Source organism: Dasypus novemcinctus, chromosome 2 (genome assembly GCF_030445035.2).
Source record: "Dasypus novemcinctus isolate mDasNov1 chromosome 2, mDasNov1.1.hap2, whole genome shotgun sequence".
In the NCBI taxonomy this organism is placed as follows: domain Eukaryota; kingdom Metazoa; phylum Chordata; class Mammalia; order Cingulata; family Dasypodidae; genus Dasypus; species Dasypus novemcinctus.
In genome coordinates this window covers 60,544,179-60,559,904 of record NC_080674.1, presented here as the reverse complement: position 1 = coordinate 60,559,904, position 15,726 = coordinate 60,544,179, and the positions used below count along the sequence as shown (strand labels likewise).

Genomic DNA, 15,726 nt, shown 5'->3' with positions numbered 1-15,726 from the left:
ATGCACCTTTTTTGTGTGAAGTTTTGGCAATTTTAGTATTCTCAAAATCAAGAAAAAAACAAATTGTCTGATAACCTTGAAGGAATGAAAAGACTAAAACCCAGAATTTGAGAGTCAGGGATGAATGTATTTAGAAAGCAGTCCTGAGGGGGTGTATGCTAACTGTGAAAAGTAATAGCTTATTAAATTCTGGGAAACCTTCAGTTTATTTGAAGGAGATATGGTAATTGATTCTTGCTAAATGTTATTTATAAGGATAGCTTTTTCCTCTGAGTATTCATCTTCAGGACAAAGAAAGAAAAGAAGCACCTAACTGTGTGAAGGTTAGTGAATACTTAGTGGTGGGATTAGATCTATGAATCATCATTTTTATTGCCCAGATAAGGAACAATGGAGAAAGTCCTATCACTGGGTGGCACTGCAAAACCTCAGAGTCCCATATTATAATCATCATCATCATCACCATCATCACTGTATTGCGTTTACACAACTACTGTCTCTGAGGACTAGTTAGCAATCTATGAATTTGGTTTGGTTAATTTTCACAGCTCCCTCATTAAGCATGGTGAACATGTAGCTTTACCCTTGTTTTGGAGCTGACCTTAGGTAAAAATGGTGATACAAGCACTGTTTTATTTAGTTGACTCTTCTGCTTCTCGGGACTCCTTCCTCCTTGCACCACTCCTCATTTCTCCTTCCTTGACTACAAGAAGGAAATCCTGTTGACTTTTTATATTAAAACAATGTTTATAATGGAAATTTTCATACATATGCAAAAATAGAATAGAAAAATGCCCACTAAGTGCCCACCACCCAGTTTGAACAATTATCATGACATGGTCCCTCTTGCTTCACCTGGGTGGGCACCCACACTTCCCTCCACTTATTTTGAGGCAAACCCAATATATTTTACTTCATCTGTGTTATTTTAGCATATGCCTGAAAGTAGAGTCTTTAAAAATTACCTCAGTACTATTAAGAACACATATACATTTTCCTAATAATTCCTTAACATCAAATTTCTCTGATAGTTTTTTTGTCTTTTTGAAATGAACTCCAGACAAAATCAAATGATTGCAATTATTGCCTTAATTCTTTTCTAAACTATAAATTCTCTCTCTGTCTCCCTCTCTATCTCTCTCTCCCTCTCTATCTTTTTCTCTCCAATTTTAAGTTGAAAAAAACTGGGTCATATGTCCTGAGAATTTCTCACAGGTTAGATTTTGCTGATTGCAGTTCCACAGTGCTATTCAATATATTCACCTGTCACTTGAATTTTCTATAATTAGTAGTTACTTCTAAAGTCTTGGCTTAGTTCCCATTATTTTAGGGGTAGGTTAAAATATTTTGTAATATAGGTGTTTGGTTTTTTTTCAAATTTTGATGTACTAAAGACATGTAATATGGTAATTTTTTTCTGGGTTTTGTTGTTTTAACATATCTTGTCATCTTTTCATGGTCTCAACTTTTTCTCTCTTCTCCTTAGGCTTCTTAAATCTTAACTTTTTGCTCTTCTTTCTATTCCTACCTCCTTCGCTTTGACCTTTTTTCCCTTATTTACCTCTCCATTTCTTGCGGGTAGAGAGGAGGAAAGAAAGCAAAGGATAATGCAGGAGATGATGATGAGTCAGGGAAATGGTCACATCTTTTGTCTCAGAATGTACTAAAGTTCACTAGTTTTTTTCTCTTTTCTTGCTTTAAAAATTGTATTAAGTTTTGGAATTTAGGTGATTTAGATAACCCTAAGATAACCTAACAGTAATCATTATGCTATATTTCCTTCTAGTCTGTTTACAATGTGTGTGTGTATGTTGTGTGTTTGCATTTTAATTTTGAGTTCATAATATATTTTGGGCTCCTGCTTTTTTCCATTTGACAGCATACTATTTAATTAAATTTCTTCAAAAATTATTTTTAATGCCTACTTAATATTTGTTGTATAGAGACTTTTAAAAGTCACTTCTTTATTAGGCTGCCTTAACGTTTTCACCCTTTATCATATTACAAAAAAAAATCCTTATTCCAAATTTTGAACTGCCTCACTGATAATCTTAGGTTACTTTCTAGAGAAGTGGTTAAAGGGCTTGAATGGTTTTTAAGGCTCTTAATGCACATTTCAAAGTGACTTTCCAATAAGTTTCCATCATCTTTTGCTCCTATAGATAGGTTCCTACAGATAAGTTCTTGTCTCACTTCAGCATTACTACATATATAAAAAAGTTGTTAATCGAATGAGATAAAAATAGCAACATTTTAAGGTTTTCATATGAATTTATTATTACGAGCAAGAGTGACCCAATATTTCTGTGGATTGTTTGTTAATATCCTGAACTAATTTTTCCATTGAGAGACTAGTGTTTTCCTTACTGATTTGTTAAAGATGTTATAAGTTAAGGACATTAACCGTTTGACATTCTGGGTCCTAATATTTTCTGTTTATCATTTTTCTGAAGTTTTATATATTTTTATGCATGGAAATTTCTAGTATTTGAAAAACTCATTTCATTTGTATTTTTTTCCCATTGCTCTTCTGCTTAGAAAGAATTCCATATTACAAGTGCAATTTAATGTTTACTTACATTCCAATTTTATGACTTACTTTTAAAATATTTAGCTTTATTATTACATCTCATATTTATTTGAGTCGTATAACCAGTTTTCCCAGCACATCTCTACATCTCTCCACATTAGTTGATAATGCTTCCTTGAACACATATTAACATATTTTAACGTTTGTTAAGTTTTTATATAAAAAATATTAAAGGATTTCTATTTGTTCCACTGATCTTTCTGTTGATTTTTATGTAAGTACCACACTATTTATCTTCTTGCAGTTTCATGGTTTATTTTTTATCTATTTGGGAGAGGCCTTCCTCAAATTACTTTTTATTTTTAAAATATTCTTGTTAATCTTGTCTCTTTTTGCTTTTGTTGAAGGCCTCTTCAATCCCTTCAAAAAGACAAAACAATTTTCTTTGCAATGATGTAAAATCTAGAAATTAATGGCAAAGACTATCAGCTGTAATTTTACCAAGTCTTGAAAAATTTATGTGGATTTCTTAATATAGACCTCACCCATTTCTTTTGAAGATAATTCCTAAGCATTTTATTATTTTTTAAAATAAATTAGATGTTTTCCCATTGCAGTTTAAAAACTGGTCATTAATTGTATAAAGGAAAGCTTTTTGGATATTTTATTACTGGACACCTTAACCCGATTATTCTTTTTTTTTTTTTTTTTAAGATTTATTTTACTTATTTCTCTTCCCTCACCTGCATTGTCTGCGCTGTGTCCATTTGCTGTGTGTTCTTCTGTGTCTGCTTGCATTATCCAGCAGCACTGGGAAACTGCATCTCTTTTTGTTGTGTCATTTTGCTGTGTCAGCTCTCTGTGTGTGCGGTGCCACTCCAGGGCTGGCTGCACTTTTTTTCATGCAGGGCAGGTCTCCTTGTGGGGTGCACTCCTTGATGCATGAGGCACCCCTACATGGGGTTGCCCCTGCATGGCACGGCATTCTTTGCGCGTGACAGCGCTGCGCGTGGGCCAACTCACCACACAGGTCAGGAGGCCCTGGGGAGTGAACCCGGGAACCTCCATATGGTAGACGGCCACTCTTATCAGTTGAGCCACATCTGCTTCCCCTGATTGTTCTTATTTTCAGTTATTTTCCAGCTCATCGTTTTGGGTTTCTGAGATTAAATCAGATTGTCATCAATTAGTCATAATTTTTCAACTTTCTCATAGTCAGCCTCTTATTTCTCTTCTCTGCTTTATTTGAATTGGCCAGAAGTTCTTGGAAATGGTGCAATGTCACATTCAGGTTTATACCAGGAGCTTTAGTGTCAGGTAAACCTAATCTCAAAACCTGCCTTTACCGCTCACTAATGGTGTCACTCCAGGCAAACTAACCTCTGTAAGCCTGATTTCCAAATACACAAAATGGGACTAATGATAGCCCTTCAATCAATTAGTTACCTACAGAGCACATGTAATGCAATAAATATTATTACTATGGTAAATGAAAAGGATGAAGGTGAACCTCTTTGTCTTATAACTAATTTTAACAAGAATAATCTTAATATTGGATATAAGATTTAAGATAAACCTTGTTTTAATCCATAGTTTATCAGCTAAATACTCTATAATCTCTGAACATCAAAGCCAAGAAAGAGCAAAAGTGTAATTTCTGACTCCTTCTATGTAGTGAGGGAATTTAGCGCTACTTTGTCTCCTTCCTATTCACACTCCAGTCCTTGTAAGTTTATTCTAAATACCTTGTTTATTATTATAAATATGTACCTTCTCTTAAATGATAGTTGAAGTTTTTGCTTTCATGTTTGTGAATACATTTCTGATTATCATTATTTAAATAAAGCTTAACATTTAAGTCAATAGATACTTTGTATTACGCGCGGTAGTTTGGTACCTGATCCCTCAAGAAAGGAGTTTTTTCAAAACAGAGAATAAGCCAGCTGGATATGATCTTGGGGGGCCCCCCAAAAAACGTTGACTTCTTTTTACGCAGTTGTGATTCTGTTACTGTGTATCCCTGTGAAGTAAATGATGGAAAGGACTTGTGTTCTCCCTTAAATTTTTTTCCCTCTTCTGTTCACACAATGGAATCTGCTTCATTTTCAAGGTCACACAGGAAAGATACAATACTATTTACAGAAGGTTAATTGAATCCTAGAGTTTCAGATAGATTATCTTGTTGATGAGAGCACACAGTATATTATTACTAGATAAGAAATATTTCTATTCCTTTTAGGAATTTTTTAGAAGCTTTGGTGAGTGAATTATAGGAAATGCCTTTAGAAAGACTTCAGTGATTTCTGTCTCTTCTAATCAGTTTGAATTCACAGCTTCTATTTGGATTATGCTCTGTGGACTTCTGAGAGCTGTCTACTATCTTTGTGTGCACCTAAAGTGGAAATTTTCATCTTTATATGGAATTCATTTTGCCAGAATGCCTTTTCTATATAAGTATGTGACTATCACATTTGAAATGGATTGTATTAATTCAGTGCAATACCCTTTTTAGTATTAAAAGACCTTAGGTATTTACCTTTATTGCTTTGACTTGTGAGTTTCCAATAAGATTATTTGGGCAACATTAGCATTTGATTTTGAGATAAAACACTTATAAAGATTAATGAGATACAAGGGAAAACACTTGGCATAAGTCACATGGAATCTTAACTAGATATTCAATTATCATATAGTGTGTTGTGAATAATTTCACCGAGATATATACAAATACTGTATATAGACAATGGCTACTTTGGGTATATAGTACTTTTAGATTGTGAATACAATCATCAACTCACTGAGATAGTTTAGTAACCTATTAAGCTTGTGTCCTGGTATTTAAAGATTTGGTTACATTTACAAAACTTGTCTTGTTTAGACCAAGAATGCAGGCAGAAGGAAACTCTCCTTTGCCAAAGCTTGATTGTGTGGCAAACTGATTAGACAAGAGCAAAGGGATATAACACTGGAAGTGATAAAAACCTAGCCTCCAGGGGAGTGACTGTGGCTCAAGCAATTGAGCTCCTGTTTACCATATGAAGGACCCAGGTTCCATCCTGGGACCTCCTGGTGAAAACAAAAAAAAGAAACAGTGTGTTCCAGACCTGCGCAGCATGGAGAGGCACAGGCGCCGACATGGCGAAAAGACGATGACACAACCAGGTAGAAATATAGAAACAGGTTTTCTGGAAGAGGCAGATTTAACATTGCTCAATTCTACAATCCTGTGGACAACAGAAGAGCTCAGGACCTGGAAGTTAAAATTTCCTTTTTTTAGGTGAAAATACTCTTAAAATGGCTATACATTTAAAAGAAGGCTCAAACCTTTGTGGAGATAGACTGAAGTAGTTTGAATGGCTGAAATCTTGTAATTTTAAAAGAAAGTCATTATGGGCTTCAGCTTCATACCTAACATTTTAATACAAATACAGCTTTATTAGTAAGACCAATACCTAATACAATTTCCCCGTTTCCATGTTTCTTGTTGTTGAAGAAACAGAAGCAAGTGTGTTTATTTGCTTCAGCATTCAGTGCTTCGACAAAGTTAATTTAGCATGTGATATATTCCAGGCACTGGCTGAATGCTGGGGTTACAGAATTTACTGTGGTATGCTTGCTTTCCTCCTGGTGTTTCCAGGCTAATGAAGGAAATCGACATATAAGGAAATCAAAATCATTTCACTACAGTTTGCAGACTAAAGACTTTCTGTGAGAAACGGTCATACATTCTGTCAATCATTGTGAAATTGCTTTCTTTAGGTATATCTTTCAGAAAGGTATTAAATGAGAAGCATTATATTAAGATTATTTTCCTGTCAACTATTCCAAATAAGTTGACTAATTATCATGGCAAATTTCATTTTATTGCAATAGCACAGATTCACATTAAACCGTTTCAATCATTTTAGTATTTATTCTTTTTGGTTAGTATAATCTAGAAGCTGAATGAGAAATAGTTCTAACTCCCATCAGTAGCAAGTTGAATGTTTTCTTTTCCATGTTATTATTATGAGTTTATTTTACATTCTAATGTAAAAATATGACGTTTTCTTTATAGGAAATGTGGAAACTAGTAATAAACAAAATATGAAAATATGAAAACAAAGTCACCACCACCACCATCACCAAGAGAGAGCCATTTTAAGGACCTGGGATACAGCCTTCCAAAATTTTTAAATGAATATATTACATGTGGGCTTTTTGCTTTGTTTAGTTTCAGTGCTGTTGCTTTTACAAAAATGATATCATTTGGTAATTTGTTCTTTTCATGCAACATTATATCATGAACATAATCACATATTCCTCTGCATCATTTTAATAGCCTCATAGTATTTCATCATATGACGTATCAAAATTTATTAAGCCAATCCCTCAATACAGCAATTAGATTATACCATTGTTCATTTTTATAAGTGGGCTGCAGTGAACATCTTTGTAGTTGGATCTTTGTCAAGCTCTCTTATTAGCCAATGTCTAAAATGTCAAAGCCATTAGTTCGCAAATTTTAGCGTGCATAAAAATCATACTGGTAATCATGCAGATTCCCAGGCCTTACTCATAGAAACTCTAATTAATCAGGTCTGGAATAGGACTGGGAGTATGAATTTTAGCAAGCATCCTCTGTGATTCTCAGGCAGGGGATTTGAGCATCACACTTTTAGAATTAATAGCTTATAGTTGTTAGAAATACTGTATTTTCTCTGAATGTCTTGAACATACCATTTCCCAACATTTAAACCCAGGGTAAATATTGCCCTGGGGGTCAGTTTTCTATTTCTTTCCCAAATAAGGGCACTTAACTTCAACTTTTATCAGATAAAGTTGTTCTATTTATTTATTTATCTATTTATTTATTTTTTTAAAAAGATTTCTTTATTTCTCTCCCCATCCCCCCACCCCAGCCCCAGTAGTCTGTTCTCTGTGTCTGTCTATTTGCTGCATGTTCTTTTGTCTGCTTCTGTTGTTGTCAGCGGCACGGGAATCTGTGTTTCTCTTGGTTGCGTCATCTTGTTGTGTCAGCTCTCTGTGTGTGCAGCACCATTCATGGGCAGGCTGCACTTTCTTTTACGCTGGGTGGCTCTCCTTATGGGGTGCACTCCTTGCGCATGGGGCTCCCCTACATGGGCACAGCCCTGCATGGCAGGGCACTCCTTGCGCGCATCAGCACTGCGTATGGGCCAGCTCCACATGGGTCAAGGAGGCCCGGGGTTTGAACCGAGGACCTCCCATGTGGTAGACAGACGCCCTAATCACTGGGCCAAGTCTGCTTCCCTGTTCTATTTATTTTTGAAACTTAATAGCTACACATTCATAAGAGGGATACAAGGATCACTTGTTATGCTGTTTTTGAGTGGTAAAAGTTAGAAAAAAGACACCTACTGCTTTATCATTTTTATTATTTAGATAAAAATACTCAATAGGAAGTTTGGACTTAAATCGACAGTGTATGAGCATAAATATAAACTTTATTATAGTAGAAATAGTTCTCTTAGGAAATAGGGAGTTAAGGTTTAAAATGTGTAGCATTTCTATTTCTAACTATGGAAATGCTTTGGTAATACATGGTAGCGATGGCAGCACAACATTGTGAATGTAATAATAGCACTGAAATAGATATCTGAACGTGCTTAAAAGGGGAAATGTTAGGTTGTATATATGGTAATAGCATAAAATTTTTTAAAGAATCCGTAGAACTCTACTACACAAATAGTGAACCCTAAACAATGGACTATTTAATAGTACAATTATAAAAATGTGTGCTTTCATCAATTGTAGCAAATATATCATACCAATACAAGGTGTTGATAATAGGGTCGTATATGAGAATCCTGTGTTTTATGCATGATTTTTCTGTAAACCCACAACTTCTCTAATAAAATAAAATTAATGAGAGAAGTTACCACTTGAGGCAGTTTTATGTAATAGAGAATGTCACAAACATTAAATGGGATACTTGGGTTATATAAAGCATTTTTGTAGTTACAATACTAGTGCATAGAACAAGCAACTAAGCTCTTAGAGAAGGATCTTAACCGTGTCCAGTCACATTCACTGTTCCTAAAGTTTACAGGGCTTTGCCTTTGTCTTTCTTTTCCATGTTCATCCTGAAGAAGTGAATTTACTCACTTAGGTAATACCTTTTCTATAGAAATATGTGAAGTAAAATTATGACCTGTTAGCAATCTAAGAGTATGGGGTAGGCTTTCAGGTTTTTCCGTAGGTGGACTTCACAAATACCCAGAGGCTTGCTTAGACTCACTTTTCCAGTCCAGAAGCTAAGAACTTTACATGTGTGTATTAGTCTGCCAAAGGGGTGCTGATACAAAATACCAGAAATTGGTTGGTTTTTATAAAGGGTATTTATTTGGGGTAGGAGCTTACACTTACCAGGCCATAAGCATAAGTTACTACCCTCACCAAAGTCTATTTCCAGGTGTTGGAGCAAGATGGCTGCCGACAGCTGTGAGGGTTCAGGCTTCCTGGGTTCCTCCCTTCCAGGGTCTTGCTTCTTTCTGGGTTCAAAGTTCCTTTCTTCCCAGGGCTTGCTTCTTCCTGGGGCTGACTTTTCTTCCTTCTGTGAGCTTACTTCCCAGGGCTCCAGCTTAAGGATTCGGCATCAAACTCCAACATCAAAACTCTAACATTAAAAGCCCCAACTCTGTCTTTTGCCATGCCTTTTATCTGTGAGTCCCACCCACCAAGGGGTGGGGAATCAATGCCCTAATGACATGGCCCATTCAAAGCCCTAATCATAACTCAGTCATACCCAGGTACAGATCAGATTACAAACATAATCCAGTATCTATTTTTGGAATTCATAACCATATCAAACTGCTCCAAGGTACGTATGTTTTCCTGTGGTTTTCTAGGTCCGTCATCTCATTAAACAGATTTTGCCATTGGTACTTATAAAAGCTGAGTATTTCAAAACTGAAATTGGTCTAAAAGTTAATTTTGTACAGCCTTTTAACTTTATGTCTAAGGAAACTAAAGCTAGAGAGGTTAAATGACTTCTTAAAGTCACATAAGTAATTAATGACAGGGTCAGGCCTATAAAGTCTATCTCCTGATTTAATCAGCAAGGACTATTGCTAATTCCAATATTTATGTAGGGCTGTCCTAAGCCCAATTCTATTAAAAAATTTTAATGAAAATGTGAGGCTTATTAACTTTTGATCTATATATGTGTATTCTATTCTCTTTTTTTTTCATAACATTTACTCTGCCAGGGACAGTAAAAATGGCAGCTCCCTTTTCCTCTGTTTCTCTCTTTGTCTCCATTTATATAAGGCTGGGCAAAAGGGTGGAGATTCAACCTGAGTCACGCCTCAATGACATAGTCCAATCAAAAATGTTTCACACACACAGGAACGGATTAGTTCTAAAACACAGTATTTTGCTTTTGGGATTCATAAAAGAACTTCAAACTCTCACAACAGTTTAGTGGTTATTAGCTACAGCTTTCAATAAAAGAAATTTTGGCTTAAGTACTGACTTGTAGGCTAACCAACCATCCTGTTCTGCCTTGGACTGGGATTTCCCAATAAAAGGGTCTTACAGTGCTAAAACCAGAAAGTTCCAGGAAAACTGGGAAGGTTGGTCACTCCCCTAGCCATGTGGACAAATGGCCAAGTTATGCTATTTTATAGACTGCTGCCCCTTTATGTGTGCAATAGGGGGAATAATAGGACCTAGTTCATAAGATTTTAGTAACTATTAAATGGGATAGTATATATAAAACCCAGCACCACTTAATAAGGACACAGTGAATACTAGCCATTATTATTATTCTTGCTCTACAAAGCAAGTACATTCCTCAAAGCACAGACCCTTACAATCTAAAACTCCACATCTAATATTTGGAGTAAATGAGCTTTGTTTTTAGTTTCAACCCCTTCTTTACCTTCTAAGTGTTATTCTTTTATCATTTTTTTCCTCCATATAATTTTAATATATGATCCATGGCTGAGTCTACCATTGTATATCCTTTCAGGGATTTCAAGGCTCTAAATCAGAAAGGGATACATTTTCTATTTAGTAACCAAATTAATGAATGAATTATCTAAGGCAATATAATGCTATGAAAATATAAAGGGAATTAGCCCAGATTATAATAATAAAGCTGACATTTTGTTAAGTGCAAACTGTGTCCCATATATTGGTGCTTCAAATATTTCATATCTCTGGTTCAGACAATGACCCTGAAAGGTAAATATTATTATACTCCATTTTCAGATGTAGAAACAACCTTGTTACTTTCCTAAACATATTAATATAATAAGGAGCACAACAGATAGTCTACACTAGGTCTGGACTGCTCCTAAGTGCATGCATGTTTAACTTACAGCCTAATTTTGGGAAAGGTACTCTGCCTCTCTGGATTAGTTTCTTCACCTAGAAAACTGAAAAGGAAAGAGAACTGCCATTTATGATTGCTTATCACATTGCAGGTAATGAACTCTGCACATTGCATGCATGATCTAATTTAAAGCCTGTGGGTAAATATTACCCCATTTTCATAATGAAACAGAAGCCTCAGAGAGATTAAACAGCACTCTAAGAATACAGCTAGGAAAGTGGCAATGCAAAGATTCTAACAGCCAGGTATTTTACTGCAGTGTGCTACCTTATGACATTTGGTGACCCTCCAGTTTTGCATATGTGGATGCATTAAATGTTGCCAGAGTAGAAGTTTCAACCACTTGGAAATAATTACTGCCCATATAACAATATATTTTTTCTTTAGAAAAATTAGAATTGAAATACTAAGTTTTCTACTTTATTCTATACTTGATTTGCCTTTGCATTTGGCTCATATGGATCAAATTTGAAAAATTCAATTGTGATTTCAATATAATTCCACAAGATATTTAGATTTTCTTCTCAGGTATTTTTTTATACACAAAATATATTTGAAAACTTTGCAAGAGAGTACTCAAGTAACTGTTTCTAAATATGAAGAAAAAATAGAACTCATTTTCTTCCTCTTTCTTCATAAGGCATGTATGTGGGGGAAACATGTGAGTGTGTGTATATATGTATACATAGAATATCTATGAGATTTACGATGTTATGCATATGTATTTATATGCATATATAAGAACACATGAATATATCTGGATATATATTTAAAAGAATTTTTGCAAATTACATGGAAGATATAAATGCATTTTTTTGTTTTGTTTTTTGTCTTTGTTTTTTTGAGGTACTGGGACTAGGAGTGAACCCCAGACCTCATATGTGGGAAGCTGGCGCTCAACCAGTGAGCCACATCAGTTTCCCTGAGTTGGTTTTTATGTTTGCTTGTTATTTGTTTTGTTGTTTGTTTGTTTTTGTTTATAAGGAGGCATTGGGAACCAAACCCAGGACTGCCCATGTGGACAAAAGCAGGCACTCAACTGTATGAGCCACATCCAGTCCCAAAATGCAGTTTGATTTACCTTTGATTTTATAAAATCCATGCACAAAGCTCATACATTCTGAGATTATTATAGATGTCAGTTAACTGTTACAGCTAAGTCATACCTAAATATAGCAGTGAACAGATTTCCTTTTCTTAAAATAAATCTGTATTTCAGTTCTTAGTTGTAATTTTTTCACCAAATATTGTTTTATGAATGACTTTTCCTTCTTGTTATCATTTTTCATGTGTAAAGTTAACTTAATTTCTTACTCCAAAAGGGTATAGCCATTATATAATGAAAAATGTTGGGACTTTTCTTGGTTACCTGTACTTTCTTGGACTTTTGCCTTAGGTCTCTGAGGAAACCCTACATTCCAGTAATGAAGAGGAAGATCCTCTCCGAGGAATGGAACCCTATCTGGTACGGAGACTTTCCTGCCGCAGTGTTCAGCTTCCCCCTCTAGCCTTCAGACAGTTGGAACAAGCTGACCTGAAAAGTGAATCCGAGAACATCCAAAGACCAACCAGCCTCCCCCTGAAGATTCTCCCTCTGATTGCCATCACCTCAGCAGACTCCACTGGGTGAGTGCCATGGGGAACATTTCCCAATTATATTTTGGATGCTGATTGCTACCTGTGGTGTTTTGAGTTTGTATGGCTCATTGCTTGGCTTGAGTGGGAGAAGAGTGAGCTTTCTGGAGTCAAAAGTAAGGAGGCAAAGTTTCTGTCTTTGCGAGTGGAGACAGTCTGGTCAAATTGTCTTACAAGAAGGAGTTGAAAATGTATTGGTGAATGATAATAAGCACCCATGAAAGGGCAGTTACACTTGGAAAATTAATGTTGGTCATATGGGATTTAATAGAAAAAGTCTTAATGGATGGGAACTAATGGGCAAATTACCATGTAGGCATACATATCTGGAAAGAGTAGGTAATGTTCTCTGATAACAAAATGAATTTGGAATGAAGCATAGACTTTACTGTAATTAGAATCAAAGGAAATATGCAATTATATTCATGAGTCTAGTAATTTGGCCTCTGACACTTTGAGGTGTTGCTTACCAGATTATTTTCTCAGTTCCCGGCATGAGGCAGTTTTATTTAGCATTTGTACTTATAGAAGGATCCCACAAAATCATGTCTCCATCATCTAACATTTCTGTTTCCTACCTTATATAGTATTTCCACATTTCCCATAGTTCTGTGTCTTTACTCTTTTTCCTGCTATTTACCAATGGAGGTTTTACTCTTTAGTAGCAATGTCACCAGGCCAAAAATTAAAATTAAAAAAGTGAAAAAATTGAGGATAGTGGACATTCCCATTATGTGCTCTTTTATCCAGCTGCATTTTTAGGAAATGTAGAGAGAAGGAAAAGAAAATGAAGTCAGTGGACTCCCCACATACAGACTCTTGAAAATTTGCTAAAACTACAGCAAAATACCAATTTATTATGCTGTAAATGTGGGTTTCTTCCTCATTCTCTGCCAGGCTCAAGGCATGGTTAGGGAAGGTGCCTTTTAGATTTTCCTAAAGGTTGTTGGGAAAGTTGTGATCAGAAAAAAAAATTCAAAGTCTATGGAAATTGGGCCAGCAACTTGCCCGTAGCATATTGAAATTAGTTTGAATTGTTAATTGATGAGTCTAAAACACCTGTGTTACTCAAAGGTAAGAGGAATATAACTACTAGGTAAATAAAAAGATGACAAATTCTGACTTTGTAGCATAACTTGGAGGCCTGCCTTCTACTCCCCGCCCCCCACCCCATGAAGGGGAAGTATATTCTCCCAGCAACGAGAATGCAGCAACATGTTTGTGATGTTGTCCAGGGAAATCTATGAAACACTCAGTGTCAGGGCTTTTCTTGGAGGCTGGTCACATAGATGCACTGTGCCTAGCACATACCAAAATTCCAGACCCCCGGAAAGAAAGCAGGTGTTCTGCATCCACCGCATTGTTTGTACAAAGAGTCTAGGCACAGTGGGACACACTTTATTTAGGGAGGAGGGGAGCAGCCCTCCTGAAATCCACCGTTCCCCTATGCCAGCTAAGGGCCAACCTTGGAAACAGGGCTTCTAAAGAAAGCAGTCTTAGGCCTGCTGTTAACTCTTTTCTACCCACCAGGTTTATCTTAGAATCCTTACCTTGCTTTCTCCACATTTGAGGGAGAAAGGATTACCATTAAACCATAAAAATAAACTAATTTGACGTTCTGATATATTCTACTAATTTTGGTCTCTCAAGAAATTTGATGGCTAAATACGCTTTCCCAGTTTTAAGCTGGTGTTATATTGTGCACCCTTAAAAGGAGAAGGCGCCAGTATATTTAATATATCTGTATGTCGTTAGGCAATGTGTTTAATGAAAAAATCTCAGTTAAAAGCTAAGCTCATTTAATTAAATTTGAATGTGTTACTAAAAACAAATAAATAGTCTCCAAGTGCCAAGGAACTTAGAGGTTCAGGATTGTCTGCATCACAGCATTCTGTTGGTTCAAAAATTCACTTTCTTCCTAATCAGGAACCTAAGTACCAAGTATAAGCTAAATTGTACCTAACTTACATATGCATTCAATATTTTGAAGTAAAGAATTGGCATTTTTAAAAGACATGTAACAAGGATGACTTGTCTGTACCAGACGGCAGCTAAGAGAAACCATGGACAGGAGTGTCCAAAAAGATTATAAATTGCATATTGAGACATAGAAATTGCAGGAGTAGAATTAACTGAAATGTCTCATCTTTGGCAGAAAAGTACAAGGTAAAACTGGAGTCACATTCTATAGTCATTTCAGTTAACTAAGTAGGGAGCCCCAGATTCCTTCACAGCCACCGGAAAGGGCTGATGGGAAATTTATACTATTTCAGCTTTGTTGCCTACTGCCAGGTTTCAGTTATCAAAGGACAGTATGCCCTTAGGTCCAATTCTCAACCTATACTGAGACCTTAGTAATTGTTAATCTCTGGGGGGAAAGGAGACGTTTCATGTCCTTTGGATTTTTTCCCCGTCTTTCCTAACACCATGACTTTTGCTTACTTCTGGCATACCAGTACTTCAGATACTTGCACAGTCAAGTGTCTGCCAACAGGTCTAGGGGCTTGTTCTACCTCTTTAGAAAGCCATGATTTGGCACTGAAGTGTGATTGGTTTCTAAAAGGAAAAGTTGACTTGCAGAAAGGAGTGCTATGGATGAAAGCTATTAGTTTTCTCCTGGAGTTCCTGGGACAAGAGACTGAGATCAAGAGAACTGTTATTTATTAACACTTGCATAATTCCACTTTGGGTTTATCCCAGGCAGTGTGAATGTGTGCACATGTATGGTCCTTAACAATTCCTTTTGAACATGTTTGAGCTGTAAGGTTGTGTGTGTTTTTATTTAGCAATCTTTAGAAATTTTAGTTTGTATAACCCTGGTGAGTAGTGATATTATTTATCTGTTAATATGTGTATTGACCACTTGTATATCTCCTTTTGTGTTGTGCTCATATATTTTGCCCAGTTTTTCATTTAGTTATCGATTTGTAGGGGCTTTTTAAAATGTATTCTAGGGAAACGGACTTTGGCCCAGTGGTTAGGGCGTCCGTCTACCATATGGGAGGTCCGCGGTTCAAACCCCGGGCCTCCTTGACCCATATGGAGCTGGCCATGCGCAGCGCTGATGCGCGCAAGGAGTGCCGTGCCACGCAAGGGTGTCCCCCGCGTGGGGGAGCCCCACGCGCAAGGAGTGCGCCCGTGAGGAGAGCCGCCCAGCGTGAAAAGAAAGAGCAGCCTGCCCAGGAACGGCGCCGCCCACACT

General features: G+C 36.4%; 1 protein-coding gene across 2 annotated transcripts in view; it reads left to right on the top strand.

Moving 5' to 3' along the window:
* PDE4D (phosphodiesterase 4D) overlaps nt 1-15,726 on the top strand; it is a 1,544,760-nt gene that overhangs the window by 502,987 nt on the left and 1,026,047 nt on the right. For both annotated transcript variants that reach the window (XM_071208178.1, XM_071208182.1), the window contains exon 3: nt 12,286-12,515. In XM_071208178.1, the coding sequence (XP_071064279.1) occupies nt 12,286-12,515 (230 nt within the window). The remainder of the gene's footprint in view (nt 1-12,285; nt 12,516-15,726) is intronic.